We start from the raw sequence: 20,212 nt of genomic DNA, 5'->3' as shown, positions 1-20,212 counted from the left end.
CAAAATACAAACGTAGGTATGCAAATACCCGGGTGCGGCGCACGCGCACTTGGTCAAATACACAAAAGCGGCTACGCAAATACCCGGTTATGGTGTTTTTTATTCTGCTAAACAGATTGAACAGCCCAGTTATGTATTTTGGAAATTGTCGTTTATTCAAGCAAGCAAGTAAGCAAACCAGCGCTGGGCGGCAGTGGAGTCTCTGCTCCACCAACGGCACACGCTTTCCCCGTCCAGCTGACAGCCGTAATTCAGTTCATTATCCGGTGTTCGTGGCTTCATGATACCCCTTGCGCAGGTCCTGTTGTTGGGCAGCCGTCATTTGTCAGATGGGGCTGGGATCTTCGCAATACATCCGTTCGTGATCCTCACGCAGCATCTTTAAAGTTGTGTAAGTCCTGGGGTCCGTACCTTAAAGTGTTGTGTTTGTTGGTGTTTCCGGATGTCTGTAGTAGGAAACTGGCCCCTGCTGTTGTTTCACAGTTTTCTAGTGATAAGCTTACACCCGATGTGATGAACAGAGTGCGCCTATTACATGGCGCATGCGCAATGGCGGCTAAAACCGAATTTAGCGAGTATTCGTATGCCGCGCATGCCCAATAGCCGGAGCGCGGCGCATGCGCGATGGCGCCTTTACCTCATTGCGTCCCCGGTGCCCGGATGTCTAGGCGCCGGTTCCCGGATGCTGCGGACGTGTCATTATGCATGCGCAGTGACTGAACTTAATACTGCGCATGCGCAGCCGAGAAACCCGGATGTTCCCCTTCGGTTATACGGATACTGCGCATGTGCACCGGGCAGATAACAAAATGGAGCATGCGCAGTGCTCTCAAAACTGGGACATCGTGGAACAGTACCCGGATGTTGCGCATGCGCTGTCAACCCCCATACCACTGCGCACGCGCGATGCCAGGACACAGACAAGGTTAGCTTCCCGGATGTTGCGCATGCGCTTTGATTAAATTCAGGATTCACAACAGCCTGAATACCCGGATACCCAGTGCATTTCCCGGATGTTGCGCATGCGTACTATTCCCATTCCACTACTATGTTTCCATCACTCCGTACCCGGATGCCCCTTCCCATTGCCTGGATGTTGCACATGCGTAGTACTCGCATTCCACTACTGCACACTCGCACTACCCTCAATGAGCGGATCTTCTCCTCCAGTTCCCGAACGTTGCGCATGCGCATTATCTTCATTCTGCTACTACGCATGCGCAATAGTGTCAATACTCGGTTGTCCCTTCAGATAACCCGGATGTTGCGCATGTGTACTGTCTGCACGCTACTACTGCGCATGCGCTCTACTCTCAATACCCGGATGTTCTACTCCAGTTCCCGGATGTTGCGCACGCGCCGTATCCGCAGTCTATTTCTCGCTTGCGCACTACGCTCAGATGGTCCCTGTCGTTTCCCGGATGTTGCGCATGCGCACTGCTCAGATTTCACCACCGCGCATACGTCCTTGTCTCAGTACCCGGATCCTCCCTCTTGTTTCCCGGATGTTGCACATGCGCAATGCACATATTCCACCACTACGCATGCGCTCTTCCAGCAATACCCGGATGTTCCCTGTCGTTTCCCGGATGCTGCGCATGCGTAATATTCTCGGGGTTTTTCCCTGTTGCGCACGCGCACTACTTTCAATACCCGGATGAAATGTACGTTATAACCGGATGTTGCGCATGCGTACTATCTGCATCACGTTACTACGCATGCGCAGTACCCTCAATACAGGAATTTCTCCTCCCGTTCCCGAATGCTGCGCATGCGTACTATTCGCGTTCCGCTACTGCGCATGCGCCCTACCCTCAATACCCGGATGACCCTCGTCCACACCCGGATGTCGCGCATGCGCACAGCTCCCGATACCCGGATGTAACCGCGGACTCCCCGGATGTTGCGCATGCGCCGTAGCTCCGGCCGTGTCGGCGGGACGCGAGCGGCCCGGAGCCGCCCCGTAAATCGCGATATCCCCGATTAAAACAAAGAAGCGGCTTTCTCCTCCGCCATGTCTATATCGAACCCACCGAGCAGCAACGACGCTTGCTTGAGCATCGTCCACAGCTTGATGTGTCACCGGCAAGGCGGCGAAAGCGAAACGTTCGCCAAGCGGGCCATCGAGAGCCTGGTGAAGAAACTGAAAGAGAAAAAAGACGAGCTGGATTCGCTCATCACCGCCATCACCACCAACGGCGCTCATCCCAGCAAATGCGTCACCATCCAACGTACTCTAGACGGGCGGCTGCAGGTGGCCGGCCGGAAGGGCTTTCCGCACGTTATTTACGCCCGGTTGTGGCGCTGGCCCGACCTGCATAAGAACGAATTGAAGCACGTCAAGTACTGCCAGTTTGCTTTCGATCTCAAGTGCGACAGCGTTTGTGTCAACCCGTATCACTATGAGAGGGTGGTGTCGCCCGGCATCGGTGAGGATTTGGGGTTAGGAGGGGGCGGGGGGGCGGGGTTGGGGTGTTCGTTGGCTCAGTGTTGCCCTGTTCCGTCCCTTGTTGCTCCATCGCATCCCCCGTTATCCCATAGGATCCCCCATAGGATCCCCCGTTACCCCATAGGATCCCCCACAGGATCCCCCGTTACCCCATAGGATCCCCCATTCCATCCCGCATAGGATCCCCCTTTGCATCTCCCATAGGATCCCCCATAGGATCTGCCATAGGATGCCACGTTACCCCATAGGATCCCCCATTCCATCCCCCGTTTGGTTCCCATTACTCCATTGGATCCCCCATAGCCCTATAGGATCCCCATAGAATCCTCCATTACCCCATTGGATCTTCCATAGGATCCCCCACTGAATGCCCCATTGCCCTATTGAATCCCCCATTACCCCATAGGATCCCCCATTACATCCCACATAGCCCCACAGGATCCCCCGTTACCCCATAGGATCCCCCATTACATCCCGCATAGGATCCCCCTTTGCATCTCCCATAGGATCCTCCATAGGATCTGCCATAGGATGCCACGTTACCTCATAGGATCCCCCATTCCATCCCCCATTACCTCATAGGATTTCCCATAGGATCCCCCATTGCCCCATTCCATCCCCTATTGGATCCCTCCTAGGGTCCCCCGTGGAATCCCCCATTACCCCATAGGATCCTCTATTGAATCCATTATAGGATCCCCAGTTGATTCCCCCATTACCCCATAGAATCCCCTATTACCTCTGCCATTACCCCATGGAATTCCCCATTGCCCCATTCCATCCTTCCTTAAATCCCCCATTCCCCCATAGGATCCCCCATTACCCCATTGAATCCCCCATTCCAGGGTCCCCCATAGGATCCCCCGTTACCCCATAAGATCCCCCTTTACCCCATAAGATCCCCCATAGAATTCCCCATTATCCCATAGATCCCCCATAGAATCCCCCATTACCCCATAGAATCCCCCATAAGATCCCCCATAGAATCTCCCATAAGATCCCCCATAGAATCCCCCATAAGATCCCCCATAGAATCTCCCATTACCCCATAGAATCCCCCATAAGATCCCCCATAGAATCCCCGAAAAGATCCCCCATAGAATCTCCCATTATCCCATAGAATCCCCCATAAGATCCCCCATAGAATCTCCCATAAGATCCCCCCTAGAATCCCACATAAGATCCCCCATAGAATCCCCCATAGAATCCCCCATAAGATCCCCCATAGAATCCCCCATAGAATCCCCCATAAGATCCCCCATAGAATCCCCCATAAGATCCCCCATAGAATCCCCCATAGAATCCCCCATAAGATCCCCCATAGAATCCCCCATAGAATCCCCCATAAGATCCCCCATAGAATCCTCCATAAAATCCCCCATAAGATCCCCCATAGAATCCTCCATAGAATCCCCCATAAGATCCCCCATAGAATCTCCCATTACCCCATAGAATCCCCCATAAGATCCCTCATAGAATCCCCCATAAGATCCCCCATATAATCCCCCATAGAATCCCCCATAAGATCCCCCATACAATCCCCCATAAAATCCCCCATAGAATCCTCCATAGAATCCCCCATAAGATCCCCCATAGAATCTCCCATTACCCCATAGAATCCCCCATAAGATCCCCCATAGAATCCCCCATAGAATCCCCCATGAGATCCCCCATAGAATCCCCCATAAGATCCCCCATAGAATCCCCCATAGAATCCCCCATAGAATCCTCCATAGAATCCCCCATAGAATCCCCCATAAGATCCCCCATAGAATCCCCCATAAGATCCCCCATAGAATCCCCCATAGAATCCCCCATAAGATCCCCCATAGAATCCCCCATAAGATCCCCCATAGAATCCCCCATAGAATCCCCCATAGAATCCCCCATAAGATCCCCCATAGAATCCCCCATAGAATCCCCCATAAGATCCCCCATAGAATCCCCCATAAGATCCCCCATAGAATCCCCCATAGAATCCCCCATAAGATCCCCCATAGAATTCTCCATAGAATCCTCCATAGAATCCCCCATAAGATCCCCCATAAGATCCCCCATAGAATCCTCCATAGAATCCCCCGTAGAATCTCCCATTACCCCATAGAATCCCCCATAAGATCCCCCATAGAATCTTCCATAGACTCCCCCATAGAATCCCCCATAGAATCCCCATAAGATCCCCCATAGAATCCCCCATAGAATCCCCATAAGATCCCCCATAGAATCCCCCATTCCACCCCATCCCATCCCATCCGGATTCCGCTCCGCCTTTTCCTCCCCCCCACTGACCCCGTTCTTCTCCCCGTTCCCATTCCGGCCCATCCGGATCCGCTCCGCCTTTCCGCCCCGCCCCCACTGCCGTTCCCGTGGGATCCCCCGTTCCCCATCCCGTTCCCGTCCCGATTCCCAGCCGCGTTTTCCTCCCAGCCCCATTCCCAATCCACTGAGGACCATTAGTTATCCGTCAGTAATCCATTAATAAGCCCGTTACTTCCGTTAGTAACATTGTTAATTAGCTCGGTAACCCCGTTTGTAGCGTTAATAATTTCGCTGGCTCCTCTAGCAGTCCCAGCAATCCATTGGCTATGTCATTGTTTCTGTTAATTACGCTATTGATGCTCCTAATAACTCTTCAGAACCGTTAATGATTTTGTTTATGCCATCTGTTGTCTCATTAACTTCATTAATCTCGTTAATTATCTCGTTAACATCATCAGTAATTGGTAATTTTATCAATAATCCCATTAATGCTGTTATTAATCCATCAATAACCCCATTAATTCCGCCTGCATTTTTATTAATCCCATTATTAGTCCTCTTAATCCCATTAATCTATCAATAATCCCGTTACCCCCATTAATAATCTATCAGTAATGCTATTACTCCATCAATAATCTCATTAGTCCCATTATTAACCCATCAGTAATCCCATTAATTTTCTCTACATTCATATTAACGCCGTGAATAACTCTCTTAATCCCACCGCCGTCATTAATCCATTAGTAATCCTATGAATCCATCAGTAATCCCATTAATCCCATCAGTAACGTGCAACTGATGCCATTAATCCCCTAATATGTTGTTAATATAACCCTATTATTATTATTATTAATATTAATCCCCTTATTAATACCATGAGCTCAATCTGTGTTCCTGTTAATCCCATAAATAATCCGGTAAATCCCACGAGTAACGCAGCTAACCATTGATAATCCCATTGATACCTCGTTGATACCTGTGTTGTCCGTTTTAGATCTCTCCGGCCTGACCCTACAGAGCTCTGGTAATGGGGGGAGGGAATTGATGGGGTTTGGGGGGGAAAAGGGGGATTCGGGGGTCAATTTGGGATTTTTGGGGTGGAATTTGAGGTTTTTGGGGGGTCAAAATTGGGATTTTTAGGGCAAAAATGATGTGGGGATTTAATGGGGTTTTTTAGGGGATCTAATGGGATTTTTGGGGGGGAGAAAAAGGGGATTTTGTGGTCAAATGGGGGTTTTTGGGGTGGAATTTGGGGTTTTTAGGGATTTTTAGGAAAAAATGTGGGATTTTGGGGTCAGAATTGAGGTTCTTGGGGTGAAATTTGGTGTTTTTTGGGAAAAAATTTGGGCTTTTGGGGAAAAAAATGGGGTTTTTGGGATGGAATTTGGGGTTTTCGGGGTGGATTTTATGGTTTATGGGGTAAGAATGGGGGTTTGGGGTTTAAAATTTGCGGTATTTTGGGGTCCAGTTGGGGTTTTGGGGATTAAATTTTAGGTATTTTGGGGTAAAATTGGGAGATGTCGGGGTAAAGCTGAGGTTTTTGGGGTCAAAATTGGGGTTGGGGGGTTAAATCTGGAGAATTTGGGATAAAATGTGGGTTTTTGGAATAAAATTTGGGGTATTGTGAGGGAAATTTGGGGGATTTGGAGGAAAATTGGGGTTTGGGGATAAAAATGGGGGATTTGGGGTAAAAATGGGGGATATTAGGCTTCAAATGGAGGTGATTTGGGATAAAATCGGAGTTTTGGGGGGAAATTGAGGGATTTTGGGTAAAATTGGGGGTTTGGGTGTAAAATTGGGGTATTTGGGGGTAAAATGTGGGGTTTGGGGGATAAAATTGGGAGTTCAGGGTAAAATTTCGGGTACTTGCGGGTAAAATTGGGGAATTTGGGGTAAAATTGGGGAATTTAGGGTAAAATTGGGGTTTGGGGGTTAAATTTTGGGTATTTTGGAGTAAAATTTGGGGGTGTTGAGGTAATAATGGAGGATTTGGGGTAAAATTCTGAGTATTAGGAGGAAGATTGGGGTTTTGGGGATAAAATTGGGGTTTGGGGGGTTAAATTTTGGATATTTTGGGTGTAAAATTGGGGATTTTAGGGGTAAAAAACACCATCTGGGAGCAATTTCAGATTTCTGGAGGTAAAAAGTGGGATTTGGGGCTAAAAAATGGCATTTGGTGGCAATTCTGACGTGTTTGGGTCGATTTTGGTGGGTAAAAGCTGTAATTTTGGGGCCAGAAACGCCGTTTTGAGCCAATTTTGGAAGGGGTTTTCAGGTTCGGGGTAAAATTGGGGGGATTTGGGTAAAATTTGGGGTATTATGGGGGAGAGAATTGGGGGATTTGGCATAAAATTGGGGGATTTGGGGGTAAAATTGGGGGCTTGGGGGTTAAATTCAGGTTTTGGGGTTAAATTTGGGGTATTATGGAGGTAAAATTGGGATTTGGGGTTAAAATTGGGGTATTATGGGGTTAAGTTGAGGTATTTGGGGATCAAATTGTGGGTTTGGGGGTTAAATTTTGTGTATTTGGGTTCAAATTGGGCTTTTATGGAGTAAAATTGGGGTTTTGGGGGTACATGGGAAGTTTTAGTGGTAATTTTTGGGTTTATAAGGGTGAAAAATGGGAATCTGGGGTCATTTTGAGTGGTTTGGGTGGAAAATGGGGAATTTAGGAGGAATAAATGGGATTTTGGGGGCAAGAAATGGGATTTTGGGGGTAAGAAGGGACATCTTGGGGTAATTTTGTTGCTTTTTGGGGAGGAAAAAGGGGATTTGGGGCTCCAAAAGTGGCATCTGGGGGGGGTTTTAAGGCTCCAACGTGGATTTATGTGTTTCTTTTTTTCGGGGGGAGCCCCGTCCAGTTTATTGGTGAAGGACGAATACGTGACCGACTACGAAGGACAGCCTTCCCTTTCTTCTTCTGACGGCCATTCGGTTCAAACCATCCAACACCCGCCGAGCGCTCGAGCTCCGAGCGAAGCCTACAACCCTCCCACGGAGCCTGGTGCTGCTAATTTCCCTTCCATCCCTGTGGCGTCCACCAGTGAGTTCCAAGATGGCCGCCCCGGGCCTCTTTCTCTACCTAATTGCAGTCTCAAAGCTTTGTTCTATTGACACTCCTCTTATTTTATTGATAACAACGTTAATTCCTCAGTAACGCCGCCAATAATCCCATTAGTCCATCAATAGTTTCATCTGTCTATTAATAATCCATCACAATCCCATCAGTAATCCCATTAATCGTCCCATCAACCCACCAATAATCCTGTTCATCAGTAATCCAGTCATCTCATTAATCAGCAATCCCATCAATCCATCAATAATCCCATCATCATCCCGTTAATCAGCAATCCCATCAGTCCATCAATAATCAATCATCCTGTTAATCAATCAGTAGTCGTATCAGTCTGTCGATAATTCCATCAGTCACCCCATTAATCAATCAATAATCCCATCAATCCACCAATAATTTCACTAATCCATCAATAATCCGGTCAGTCTATCAGTAATTTCATCGACCGTCCCATTAATCAATTAATAATCTCGTCAGTCAGTAATTTCTTCAGTCTACCAATAATCCCATTAATCGTCCTATTAATTTATAATGCCATTAATCAAGTAATAATCCCATCCATTCATCACTAATCCCATCAATCATCCCATTATTCGATTACTAATCCTATCAATCCATCAATAATCCCATTAATCATCCCATCAATCAATTAATAATCCCATCAGCCTGTCACTAATCCCATTAATTAGCCTAATTTCCTTTCCATCCCTGTGGCGTCCACCAGTGAGTTCCAAGATGGCTGTCCTGGGCCTCATTCTCCACTTAAATACAGTTATAATCTCATTAATTTATTGGTAATCTCATTAATGAATCAGGAATCGTAATAATTTATCAATAATCCCATCAATCCATCAATAATCCCATGTTTAGTTCCATTAATTCATTACTAATCCCATTAACCCATCATTAATGCTATTAGTGCGTTAATAATGCAATCAATTCATCAATAATACCATCATTCATCTATTCATTAATCCAATTAACCCATTAATAATCCCTTCAGACTATTAGGAGCCCCTTTGCTGCATTAATAACCGTGAAATTGCTTTCAGTAATTTAATTAATTTATCGATAATCTGATTAAGCCATTGTTATTGGTGCTAATAATTTCATTAATGCTATGAATAATCCTATTAACCTCATTAATAATCTCATTAATCCCATTAATAATCTTGTTAGTTCATCAGTAATTCCATTAATCCCTAAATAATCCTATTATTCTCATTAATAATCTCATTAATCCCATTAATAATCTTGTTAATCAATAAATAATCTTATTTATCTGTTAATAATGCCATCAATAATCCTGCAGGTCCTCCTATCCAAAATGGCCGCCCCAAAATGGCCGCTCTAGCCAAAACTCTATGGTCAAAAGTCACCACTGTAGCACAGGACCTCAATCTAAAATGGCCACCCCAAAATGGCCGCTCTAACTAAAACTCTATGGTCAAAAGTTGCCATTGTAACGTAGGAACTCCAATCTAAAATGGCCACCCCAAAATGGCCGCTCTAGCCAAAACTCTATGGTCAAAAATCACCACTATCATCAGCAGGACCCCCACTCCAAAGTGGGCACTCCTCCATAAAACGGCCAGCCTACCCAAAACTCTCTGATCCAAAATGGCCTCTCTGGCAGCCACTCGATGATTTCTCGTCCTCCCAGGCCAACCCCCAAGCGTCCTACCGGGCAGCCACAGCGACGCTCTGCTCCCATTGGCTCCGGGACCTCAGGCGGCGGCGGCGGCAGCGGCGGCGGCGGCGGCTCAGAACGGTTTCACAGCCCAACCGGCCACGTATCACCACAGTGAGATCCTACAGCCTCATCCTAAAAGCCCCCAGCGTCCCATAAACCCTTCTGTATCCTATTGAGCCGTCAAGATCCATCATGTCCCTTTGGGGTCACAGTATCCCACTGTGGTCCCTATTGGGGTCCCCGTATCCCATTGGGGTCCCTGTTGGGGTCCCAGAATCCCACTGATATCCCAAAGTCCCATTGATATTCCCCAAAGTCCTACTGATATCTTCAATATCCTATTAGCGTCCCCATATCCCATTGAGGTCCCTATGGGGGTCCCCATATCCCACTGATACTTTAAAATCCCATTGATATCCCCAATATTCTATTGGGGTTCTCCATATCCTTTTGGGATCCCTATTGGGATCTCCATATCCTATTAGGGCCCCCATATCCCATAGGGGTCCCTATTGGGGTTCCAAAATCCCACTGATACCCCAAAATCCCACTCATGTTCTCCAAAATCTCTTTGATATCCCCAGTGTCCCATTGGTGTCCTCATATCCCATTAAGGTCCCTGTTGGGGTCCCCATATCCCATTAGGGTCCCCATATCCCATTGGGTCCCTATTGGGGTCCCCATATCCCATTGGGTCCCTATTGGGGTCCCCATATCCCATTGGGGTCCCTGTTGGGGTCCCAGAATCCCACTGATATCCCAGAATCCCATTGATATTCCCCAAAATCTCATTGATATCTTCAGTATCCCATTGGGGTCCCCGTATCCCATAGGGGTCCCTATTGGGGTCCCAGAATCCCACTGATATCCCCTAAAGCCCCCTTGGGAATCCCAGTATCCCTCAGGCAAATCCGCGTTACCTGAGCTGCTTGTAGGAATGGCGGATGTACTTCCGGTTAGGCCGGAAGTTTCCATGCTCGTTTCCTGTTCGCAGACAGCGGAGGAAACGGAGGTTGGAGCGGAAGTCGCGGCGCTGCGTATCCTTCCGCCATCCCCCATCATCAGAACGGCCACCTGCAGCATCATCCGCCTCTGCATCCGGGGCATTACTGTGAGTGTGGGAAGGAAATGGGAAGGGGAAGGGGAAGGGGAAGGGGAAGAGGAAGTGGGAGGGAAGGTGGAAGGGGAAGTGGGTGGGAAGGTGGAAGGGGAAGCGGGAGGGAAGGTGGAAGGGGAAGCAGGAGGGAAGGGGGAATGAAAAGGGAAGGGAAGGGGGAAGCGAAAGCTGAAGCAAAGGTGGAAGGGAAAGCGGAAGTGGAAGTGAAAGGGAAGTGAAACTGGAAGGGAGGATGGAAGTGAAGGTGGAAGTGGAAATAAAAGGGGAAGTGGAAAGGAAAGGAGAAGTGGCAGGGAAGGGGGAAGTGAAGGGGGGGTGGAAGCCAAAACGAAGTGGAAACTGAAGAAAAGGTGGAAGTGGAAGGAAAAGGGGAAGTGGGAGGGAAGGTGGAAGTGAAAGGGGAAGAGGGAAGGGAGAGCGAAAGCGAAGGGAAAGCTGAAGTACAGGTGGAGGTGGATGGGAACCAAAAGTGAAGTGAAAGTGAAGCAAATGAGAAACAAAAGTGAAGTGAAAGTGGAATGAAAGTGAAGTGAAAGTGAAGTGGAAGCAGAGCGAATGGGAACCGAAAGCGAAGCGAATGGGAACCGAAAGCGAAGCGAATGGGAACCAAAAGCGAAAAGCGAAAGCGAAGCGGAAGTGAAACGAAAGCGAAAGTAAAAAACAGCCCTGGCGGCCATTTTGTTTCTCACCTCCTTCAGGGCCGGTGCACAACGAACTCGCCTTCCAACCTCCCATCTCCAATCATCCCGGTGAGTGGCAGGTCCCGGAAGGGAAAATGTGAAGCTGCAGGTCCTGGAAGTGGGGTAGTGAGGGGGATTTCGGTGGAATCCGGGTCCTGGAAGGGAAAATGTGAAGCTGCAGGACCTGGAAGGGGGGAAGTGAGAGGAGTTATTTGGTAAGTTAGGTCCTGGAAGGGAAAATATGAACTTGCAGGCCCTGGAAGGGGGGTAGTGAGGGGGATTTTGGTGTAATCCGGGTCCTGGAAGGGAAAATGTGAAGCTGCAGGTCCTGCAAGGGGGATAGTGAGGGGGATTTTGGTGCAGTCTGGGTCCTGGAAGGTGAAATATGCATCCACAGGTCCTGGAAGGGGAGTACTGAGGGGGATTTTGTTGCAATCCAGGTCCTGGAAGTTAAAATACACAACTTAAGGTTCTAGAAGGGGTGTAGTAAGGAGGATTATCTGGCAAATTGGGTCCTGGAAGGTAGAATATACACCTGAAGGTCCTGGAAAAGGGGTAGTGAGGGGGATTTTGATGCAAATTAAGTCCTGGAAGGTAAAATACTCACCGTCAGGTCCTGGAAGCTGCATAGTGAGGTTGATTTGTTGTTTTTCCAGCCCCGGAATATTGGTGTTCCATTGCTTATTTTGAGATGGACGTTCAGGTTGGAGAGACGTTTAAGGTCCCTTCCAGTTGTCCCGTGGTTACGGTGGACGGTTACGTGGATCCTTCAGGGGGGGATCGGTTCTGTTTGGGCCAACTTTCCAATGTTCATCGGACCGAAGCCATCGAGAGAGCGCGGTGAGGAAGCCACTCCATCCACCCCTAAAAAACCCCGTAGGATCCCATATTCTTTGTAGGATCCTACATAGGTCATAGGCTCTCCGTATCCCCCATAGGATTCCTTTATCCCTCATAGAAACCCCGTATATTCCATAGGAATCCCATATTCTCCATAGGATCCCATATACCCCATAGAAACCGCAGATCCCCCATGAGATTCTATATACCCTATAGGATCTCCACATCCCTTGTAGAAACCTCATATTCCCCATAGAAACCCCATAAACCCCAGAGAATCCTTATATCCCTTGTAGGATCCCTGTATTTCCCATACAAACCTCATATTCGCCATAGGATCCCATATTCCACATCCCTCATAAGATGCCGTATCCCCCATGGAAACCCTGTATCCCCCGTAGGATCTTATATACCCCGTAGAAACTCCATATCCCCTACCGGATCCTATATTCCCCCATAGGATCCCCATAGGACCCCATAAAAATTCTATATCCCCTGTAGGATCCTATAACCCTCATAGCATCCCCACATCCCCCATAGGATCCCGTATACCCCATGGAAACCCTATATCCCCCATATGAACCCCATATACCACATAGAAACCCCATATACCTCATAGGAATCCCATATCCTCCATAAGATTCTATATATCCTATAGGATCCCCATATCCCCCATAGAAACCCCCCGTACCCCATAGAATCCCTATATCCCTTATAGGATTCCTCTGTCTCCCATAGAAACCTTATATTCCCCATAGGATGCCATATCCCCCATAGAAACCCCATATCTCCCATAGGATCCCATATCTCCCATAGGATCCCATATCCCCCATAGGATCCCATATTCCCCATAGAAACCCCATATCTCCCATAGAAACCCCATATCTCCCATAGGATCCCATATCCCCCATAGGATCCCATATTCCCCATAGAAACCCCATATCCCCCATAGAAACCCCATATCTCCCATAGGATCCCATATCCCCCATAGGATCCCATATCCCCCATAGAAACCCCGTAGGACCCCAATACCCCCCATAAGATCCCCAGAGAACCTTAATATCCCACCTAGGAACCCCATGTGGGGCCAAGATGGCCGCTGTCGTGCAAAGGGGGTTCACTATAGTGGTGCTTAGGATTCCCCTGTAATTCCCATATAAAAAATGGCTGCAGTTGGAGTGTGCAGAACCCCATAGGACCCCTGTAGACCCCATAGGGACCCCGTATGGTGTCAAGATGGCCGCCATCGTGCAAAGGAGGTTCACTATAGTGGTGAGTTGGGTTCCATTTTGGGTTCCACATAGAAAAGGGCTGTGATTGGAGTCCAAAGGACCCCGTAGGACCCCATAGGGACCCCTTTAGGGACCCCATATCCCCCATAGGGATCCCGTACGGTGTCAAGATGGCCGCTGTCACGCAAAGGGGGTTCGCTATAGTGGTGAGTTGGGTTCCCCTGTAGATCCCATATAAGAAAAGGGTGGAGGTGGAGTGTGAAGGAACCCCATAGGACCCCTGTAGACCCCATAGGGATCCCGTATGGTGACAAGATGGCCGCCGTGGTGCAAAGGGAGTTCACTATTGTGGTGAGTTGGGTTCCATTGTGGGGTCCTCATAGGAAAGGGCTGCACTTAGAGTGTGAAAGACCCCATAAGACCCCCCATAGGACCCCTGTAGACCCCATAGGGATCCCGTATGGTGTCAAGATGGCCGCCGTGGTGCAAAGGGGGTTCGCTATAGTGGTGAGTTGGGTTCCCCTGTAGATCCCATATAAGAAAAGGGTGGAGTTGGAGTGTGAAGGAACCCCATAAGACCCCCATAGGACCCCTGTAGACCCCATAGGGATCCCGTATGGTGTCAAGATGGCCGCCATCGTGCAAAGGGGGTTCACTATAGTGGTGAGTTGGGTTCCATTTTGGGTTCCACATAGAAAAGGGCTGTGATTGGAGTCCAAAGGACCCCGTAGGACCCCAGAGGGACCCCTTTAGGGACCCCATATCCCCCATAGGGATCCCATATGGTGTCAAGATGGCCGCTGTCACGCAAAGGGGGTTCGCTATAGTGGTGAGTTGGGTTCCCCTGTAGATCCCATATAAGAAAAGGGTGGAGGTGGAGTGTGAAGGAACCCCATAGGACCCCTGTAGACCCCATAGGGATCCCGTATGGTGTCAAGATGGCCGCCGTGGTGCAAAGGGGGTTCACTATAGTGGTGAGTTGGGTTCCCCTGTAGATCCCATATAAGAAAAGGGTGGAGTTGGAGTGTGAAGGAACCCCATAAGACCCCCATAGGACCCCTGTAGACCCCATAGGGACCCCGTCTGGTGTCAAGATGGCCGCCGTGGTGCAAAGGGGGCTCAGTGTCGTGGCGAACCTTGCAGGTTGCACATCGGGAAAGGGGTGCAGCTGGAGTGCAAAGGGGAAGGGGACGTGTGGGTGAGGTGCCTGAGCGATCACGCCGTGTTCGTGCAAAGTTATTACCTGGACAGGGAAGCGGGCCGGGCACCGGGAGACGCCGTGCACAAGATTTATCCCAGCGCCTACATTAAGGTGGGTGGGCACTGGGGGGGGGCATGGGGGGTTTGCAGGGGGTGGGGAGGGCGTATGGGGGGGTTCTAAGGGAGATACGGGGGTTTTATAGGGGATGGGGAGGAGGGGGAGGGAATATGGGGGGGATATGGGGTTTTTATGGGGGGCATGGGGGATTTGGGGGTTGTATGGGGGGGTTCTGTGGGGGATATGGGGGGATATGGAAGTTTCTGGGGGGATATTAGGGGTTTTATAGTGGATATGGGGGGATATAGGGGATGTGGGGTTTTGCAGGGGATATGGGAGGGTATGGGGGGATATGGGGGTTTTATAGGAGATATGGGGGTCTCAGGGGGGATATGGGGGGGATATGGGGAATATGGGTGTTTCATAGGGCATACTGGGGGGTATGGGGGCATATGGGGGTTTTGCAGGGGATATGGGAGGGTATGGGGGGATATGGGGGTTTTATAGGAGATATGGGGGTCTTAGCGGGGATGTGGGGGTTTTATAGGAGATATGAGGGTCTTAGGGGGACATGGGGGGGGATATGGGGAATATGGGTGTTTCATAGGGCATACTGGGGGGTATGGGGGGATATGGGGGTTTTGTAGGGGATATGGGGGTTTTGCAGGGGATATGGGAGGGTATGGGGGGATACGGGGGTTTTATAGGAGATATGGGGGTCTCGGGGGATATGGGGGGGGATATGGGGAATATGGGTGTTTCATAGGGCATACTGGGGGTATGGGGGGATATGGGGGTTTTGTAGGGGATATGGGGGTCTTAAAGGGGATATGGGGGGGATATGCAGGATATGGGGGTTTTATAGGGGATATTGGGGGGTAGGGGGGATATGCGGGGAATACAGGGGGCTTTATAGGGGATATGGGGGGTTTTAGGGGGGAATATAAAGGGAGGATGTGGGGGGGTATGAGGGTTTTATAGGGGATATGGGAGGGATATGGGGGGGATAAAGGGGGGATATAGGTGTTTTATGGGGGATATGGGGGTTTTATAGGGGACATGCGGGGGATATGGGGGGCTATGGGTGGATATGGGGGTTTTATAGGGGATACTGGGGGGTATGGGGGATATGGGGATTTTATAGGGAATATGAGGTCTTTGGGTGGATATGGGGGAATATGGGGGTGTTAGGGGGGATATGGGGGGTTTTATAGGGGGTATGGGGGGTTTTAAGAGGGATACGGGGGATATGGAGGAGATATGGGGGATATATGGATTTTATGGGGGATATGGGAGGGATATGGAGAATATAGGGGGGATATGGGGGGATATAGGAGATATGGGAGCTTTATAGGGTATATGGGGAGGATATTGGGGTTCTAGGGTGGATATGGTGGATGTGGGGGTTTTATAGGGGATATTTGGGGTTTTATGGGAGATATGGGGAGGATATGGGGATTCTAGCGGGATTCGAAGACAGATATGGAGGTTTTATGTAGGATAACATGAGGATACGGGGGTTCTGTGGGATCCTGTGGGGGATATGGGGGACGTGGGGGCTTTATAGGGGATGTTGGGGTTTTTATAGGGGATATTGTGGGTTTTATAGGGGATATTGGGAGGTATGGTGGGATATGGGAGGGATACAGGTGTTTTGATACAGGATATGGGGGATATGGGGTGGATAAGGGGGGATATGGGGGTCCTATGGGGGATACAGGATGGATGTGGGGGGTTCTGTAGGGGCTATGGGGTTCTGTGGGGGTCCTATGGGGACACGGGGTTGTGGCGGGGTCCTGTGTGGGACATACAGACCGTAAGACAGACAGAGGAGAACACGGAGCACACAGGGGTTTTTGTGGGACATACAGCGACCCTATAAACGCATCCCATCCGACTGCCCTTGCAGGTGTTTGACCTGAGGCAGTGCCACAGACAGATGCAACAACAGGCAGCCACGGCACAGGCGGCGGCGGCGGCACAGGCGGCGGCAGTAGCTGGGAATATTCCTGGGCCCGGCTCCGTGGGTGGCATTGCTCCTGCAATTAGTGAGTAATTAACAGCTGTTAACCCCCATCGGTTTTGCATTGGTTCTTTGTTAGCGCCCGTTGGTTCCTACGGGCACTCAGTGGCACCCATCGGCACCCGTTAGCATTCATTAGCACCCATGGGCACCCGTTGGTCCCTATTGGCCCCCGTTGGCCCTCATTAGCCTTCATTAGCCCCAATTAGCACCTATTAGCTCCCATTAGCACCCACTGATACCCGTTAGCACCCATTAACCCCCACTGACACCCATTAGCCTCCATTAGCACCCACTGCCCTCCATTGACCCCAGTTAGCATCAATTGGTATTAATTAGCTTACGCTAACCCCCTTAACACTCATTAGCACCCATTAGCTTTCATTAGCACCCATCAGCCCCCATTGGCGCCAATAGGCACCCATTGGCGCCCATTAACTCCCACTGGCACCCATTGATCTCAATTAGCACCCATTAGCATCCATTAATACTCATTAATCTACATTAACCCCCGTTAACACTTGTTAGCACCCAGTAGCCTTCATTAGTTCTCATTAGCCCCCATTGGCACCCATTAGCCTTCATTAGCCCCCATTAGCCCTCGTTAGTCGCCATTAGCACCCATTGGCTATGATTAATCCTCATTAACACCTATTAGCACCCATTAGCACCCATTAACCCCAGTTGGCCCCAATTAGCACCCACTGGTATTAATTAGCCTTCATTAGCTCTCGTTAACGCTCATTAGCAACCACTGACCTTCATTAGTTCTCGATTAATACTTGTTGACCTCCGTTAACCTCGTTAGCCCCTAACAGTCCTAATTAACCCTCATTAATCCCCATTAGTCCTCATTAGCCCTATCCCATGGGTGCTCCCCGCTTCCCCCAGCCTTTACCGCCCACCCCCATTCCCCCCCCCAACCAATGACCCACACTCAAGGGTGCCCCCCCACCCGTGGGTGCTCCCCACACCCCAGACCCCCACCTATGGGTGCCCCCACCCGTGGGTGCTCCCTGTTCTCCCTCTCCCCATCACCCATCCTTACCCCAATCCCTCATTCCCCGCCCCAATCCCCCGCCCTACACCCAAGGGTGCCACCCCCACCCATGGGTGCTCCTCCCGCCTTTTATCCCCCACCCATAGGTTCTCCCCCACCCCAGACCCCCCACCAAGGCTGCCTCCATCCGTGGGTGCCCCCTACCCATTCATGTGCGCTGACTTCTGACCCCCACCCATGGGTGCTCCCTACACTTCAGACCTCCCCACCCATGGGTGCCCCCCACCCATCCATGCACCCCAACCTCTCACCCCCACTTGTCTTTCCCCCATTCCCCACCAACCAGCAGCCCGCACCCAAGGGTGCCACCCCCACCCATGGCTTCTCCCCCCACCCATGGGTGTGCCTTACATCCCATCTTCCCCCACCCATGGGTGCTCCCCATTCCCCCAATCCCTCATTCCCCACCAACCAATGACCCCCCACCCGACTTGGCCACCCCCCACCTATGCGTCCCACCCCCACCCGTGGGTGCTCCCCATTCTCCCTCTCCCCACTCCCCATCCTCACCCCAATCCCCCATTCCCCGCCCCCATCCTCCACCCTACCCCCAAGGGTGCCACCCCCACCCATGGGTGCCCCCTACATCCCATCTTCCCCCCCCCCCCATGGGTGCTCGTCTTCCCCCAGTCCCCCATTCCCCACCCCACCAACCAGCAGCCTGCACCCAATGGTGCCACCCCCACCCCTTGTGCCCCACCTCTTGCCCCCCACCCACGGGTGCTCCCCATTCCCCCAATCCCCACCCCACCAACCAACGACCCCCCGCACAAGTTGGCCACCCGCATCCACACGTCCCACCCCCACCCACGGGTGCCACCCGCCACCCATGGGTGCCCCCACCCCCCAACACAACCAACCCACCCTCAGGCCTTTCCGCCGCCGCCGGCATCGGAGTCGACGACCTCCGTCGCCTCTGCATCCTCCGGATGAGCTTCGTTAAGGGCTGGGGACCTGATTACCCACGGCAGAGCATCAAAGAAACGCCGTGCTGGATCGAAATCCACCTCCACCGAGCTCTTCAGCTCCTGGACGAAGTCCTGCACACGATGCCCATCGCCGACCCGCAGCCGTTGGACTGAAGCTTTTATTCCCCTTCCGGGACCTTGGAGATGTGCTTTCATTTGGTTTTTTTCCACCTGTGGGTCTTGGAAGGGCGTCGCGCCTGTTGGTTTTTGGTTTTGGTTTTTTTTTTTCTCTGTTGGGTTTGGGAGAAATAAAAAGATGATTCGGTCTCGCTACGTAGCCGCAAGGAGCTTCTGTTCGTTATTGGGTGCTCGGTGCCATTTGGCCATTAATAATCACGCCAGTCTCATCGGTAATCCCAGCAACCTCATCATAATCCCACCTACCGATCAAAAATCCCATTTATCACCTCAGCAATCTCATTACTCTGTCAAGCATCCCGCCAAACCATCAACAATTCCATTGACCACAGCAATAATTCCGTCTAATGATCAATAATCCCATCAATCCAGCAATAACACCATCAATCCCCTCAATAATCCCATCAATCCGTCAGTAACACCATCAATCCCCTCAATAATCCCATCAATCCATCAATAACACCATCAATCCACTCAATAATCCCATCAATCCATCAATAACACCATCAATCCACTCAATAATCCCATCAATCCATCAATAACACCATCAATCCCCTCTATAATCCCATCAATCCAGCAATAACACCATCAATCCCCTCAATAATCCCATCAATCCATCAATAACACCATCAATCCACTCAATAATCCCATCAATCCATCAATAACACCATCAATCCCCTCAATAATCCCATCAATCCAGCAATAACACCATCAATCCACTCAATAATCCCATCAATCCATCAATAACACCATCAATCCCCTCTATAATCCCATCAATCCAGCAATAACACCATCAATCCCCTCAATAATCCCATCAATCCAGCAATAACACCATCAATCCCCTCAATAATCCCATCAATCCAGCAATAACACCATCAATCCCCTCAATAATCCCATCAATCCATCAATAACACCATCAATCCACTCAATAATCCCATCAATCCATCAATAACACCATCAATCCCCTCAATAATCCCATCAATCCAGCAATAACACCATCAATCCACTCAATAATCCCATCAATCCAGCAATAACACCATCAATCCCCTCTATAATCCCATCAATCCAGCAATAACACCATCAATCCCCTCAATAATCCCATCAATCCAGCAATAACATCATCAATCCACTCAATAATCCCATCAATCCATCAATAACACCATCAATCCCCTCTATAATCCCATCAATCCAGCAATAACACCATCAATCCACTCAATAATCCCATCAATCCAGCAATAACACCATCAATCCCCTCTATAATCCCATCAATCCAGCAATAACACCATCAATCCCCTCTATAATCCCATCAATCCATCAATAACACCATCAATCCCCTCTATAATCCCATCAATCCATCAATAACACCATCAATCCACTCAATAATCCCATCAATCCAGCAATAACACCATCAATCCCCTCTAT

At 49.9% G+C, this 20,212-nt stretch overlaps 1 protein-coding gene across 2 annotated transcripts; it reads left to right on the top strand.

Moving 5' to 3' along the window:
* The first annotated feature begins 1,874 nt into the window (after positions 1-1,874).
* SMAD4 (SMAD family member 4) lies at positions 1,875-18,925 on the top strand. Of its 2 annotated transcripts, XM_085214048.1 has the most exons (10): positions 1,875-2,429; positions 5,703-5,732; positions 7,560-7,751; positions 9,445-9,585; positions 10,469-10,585; positions 11,290-11,340; positions 11,928-12,111; positions 14,487-14,655; positions 16,511-16,649; positions 18,555-18,925. In XM_085214048.1, the coding sequence occupies exons 1-10, from the start codon at positions 2,015-2,017 to the stop codon at positions 18,764-18,766; spliced, it is 1,650 nt and encodes a 549-aa protein (XP_085070174.1). In that variant the 5' UTR covers positions 1,875-2,014; the 3' UTR covers positions 18,767-18,925. The 2 variants fall into 2 exon arrangements, with proteins under 2 accessions (XP_085070174.1, XP_085070175.1); XM_085214049.1 differs by lacking the exon at positions 11,290-11,340.
* Positions 18,926-20,212: the final 1,287 nt, after the last annotated feature.

The sequence above is a fragment of the Meleagris gallopavo genome, chromosome Z (assembly GCF_905368555.1).
Source record: "Meleagris gallopavo chromosome Z, MGAL_WU_HG_1.1, whole genome shotgun sequence".
Lineage (NCBI taxonomy): Eukaryota > Metazoa > Chordata > Aves > Galliformes > Phasianidae > Meleagris > Meleagris gallopavo.
This window is presented reverse-complemented; position numbering and strand designations above follow the sequence as displayed.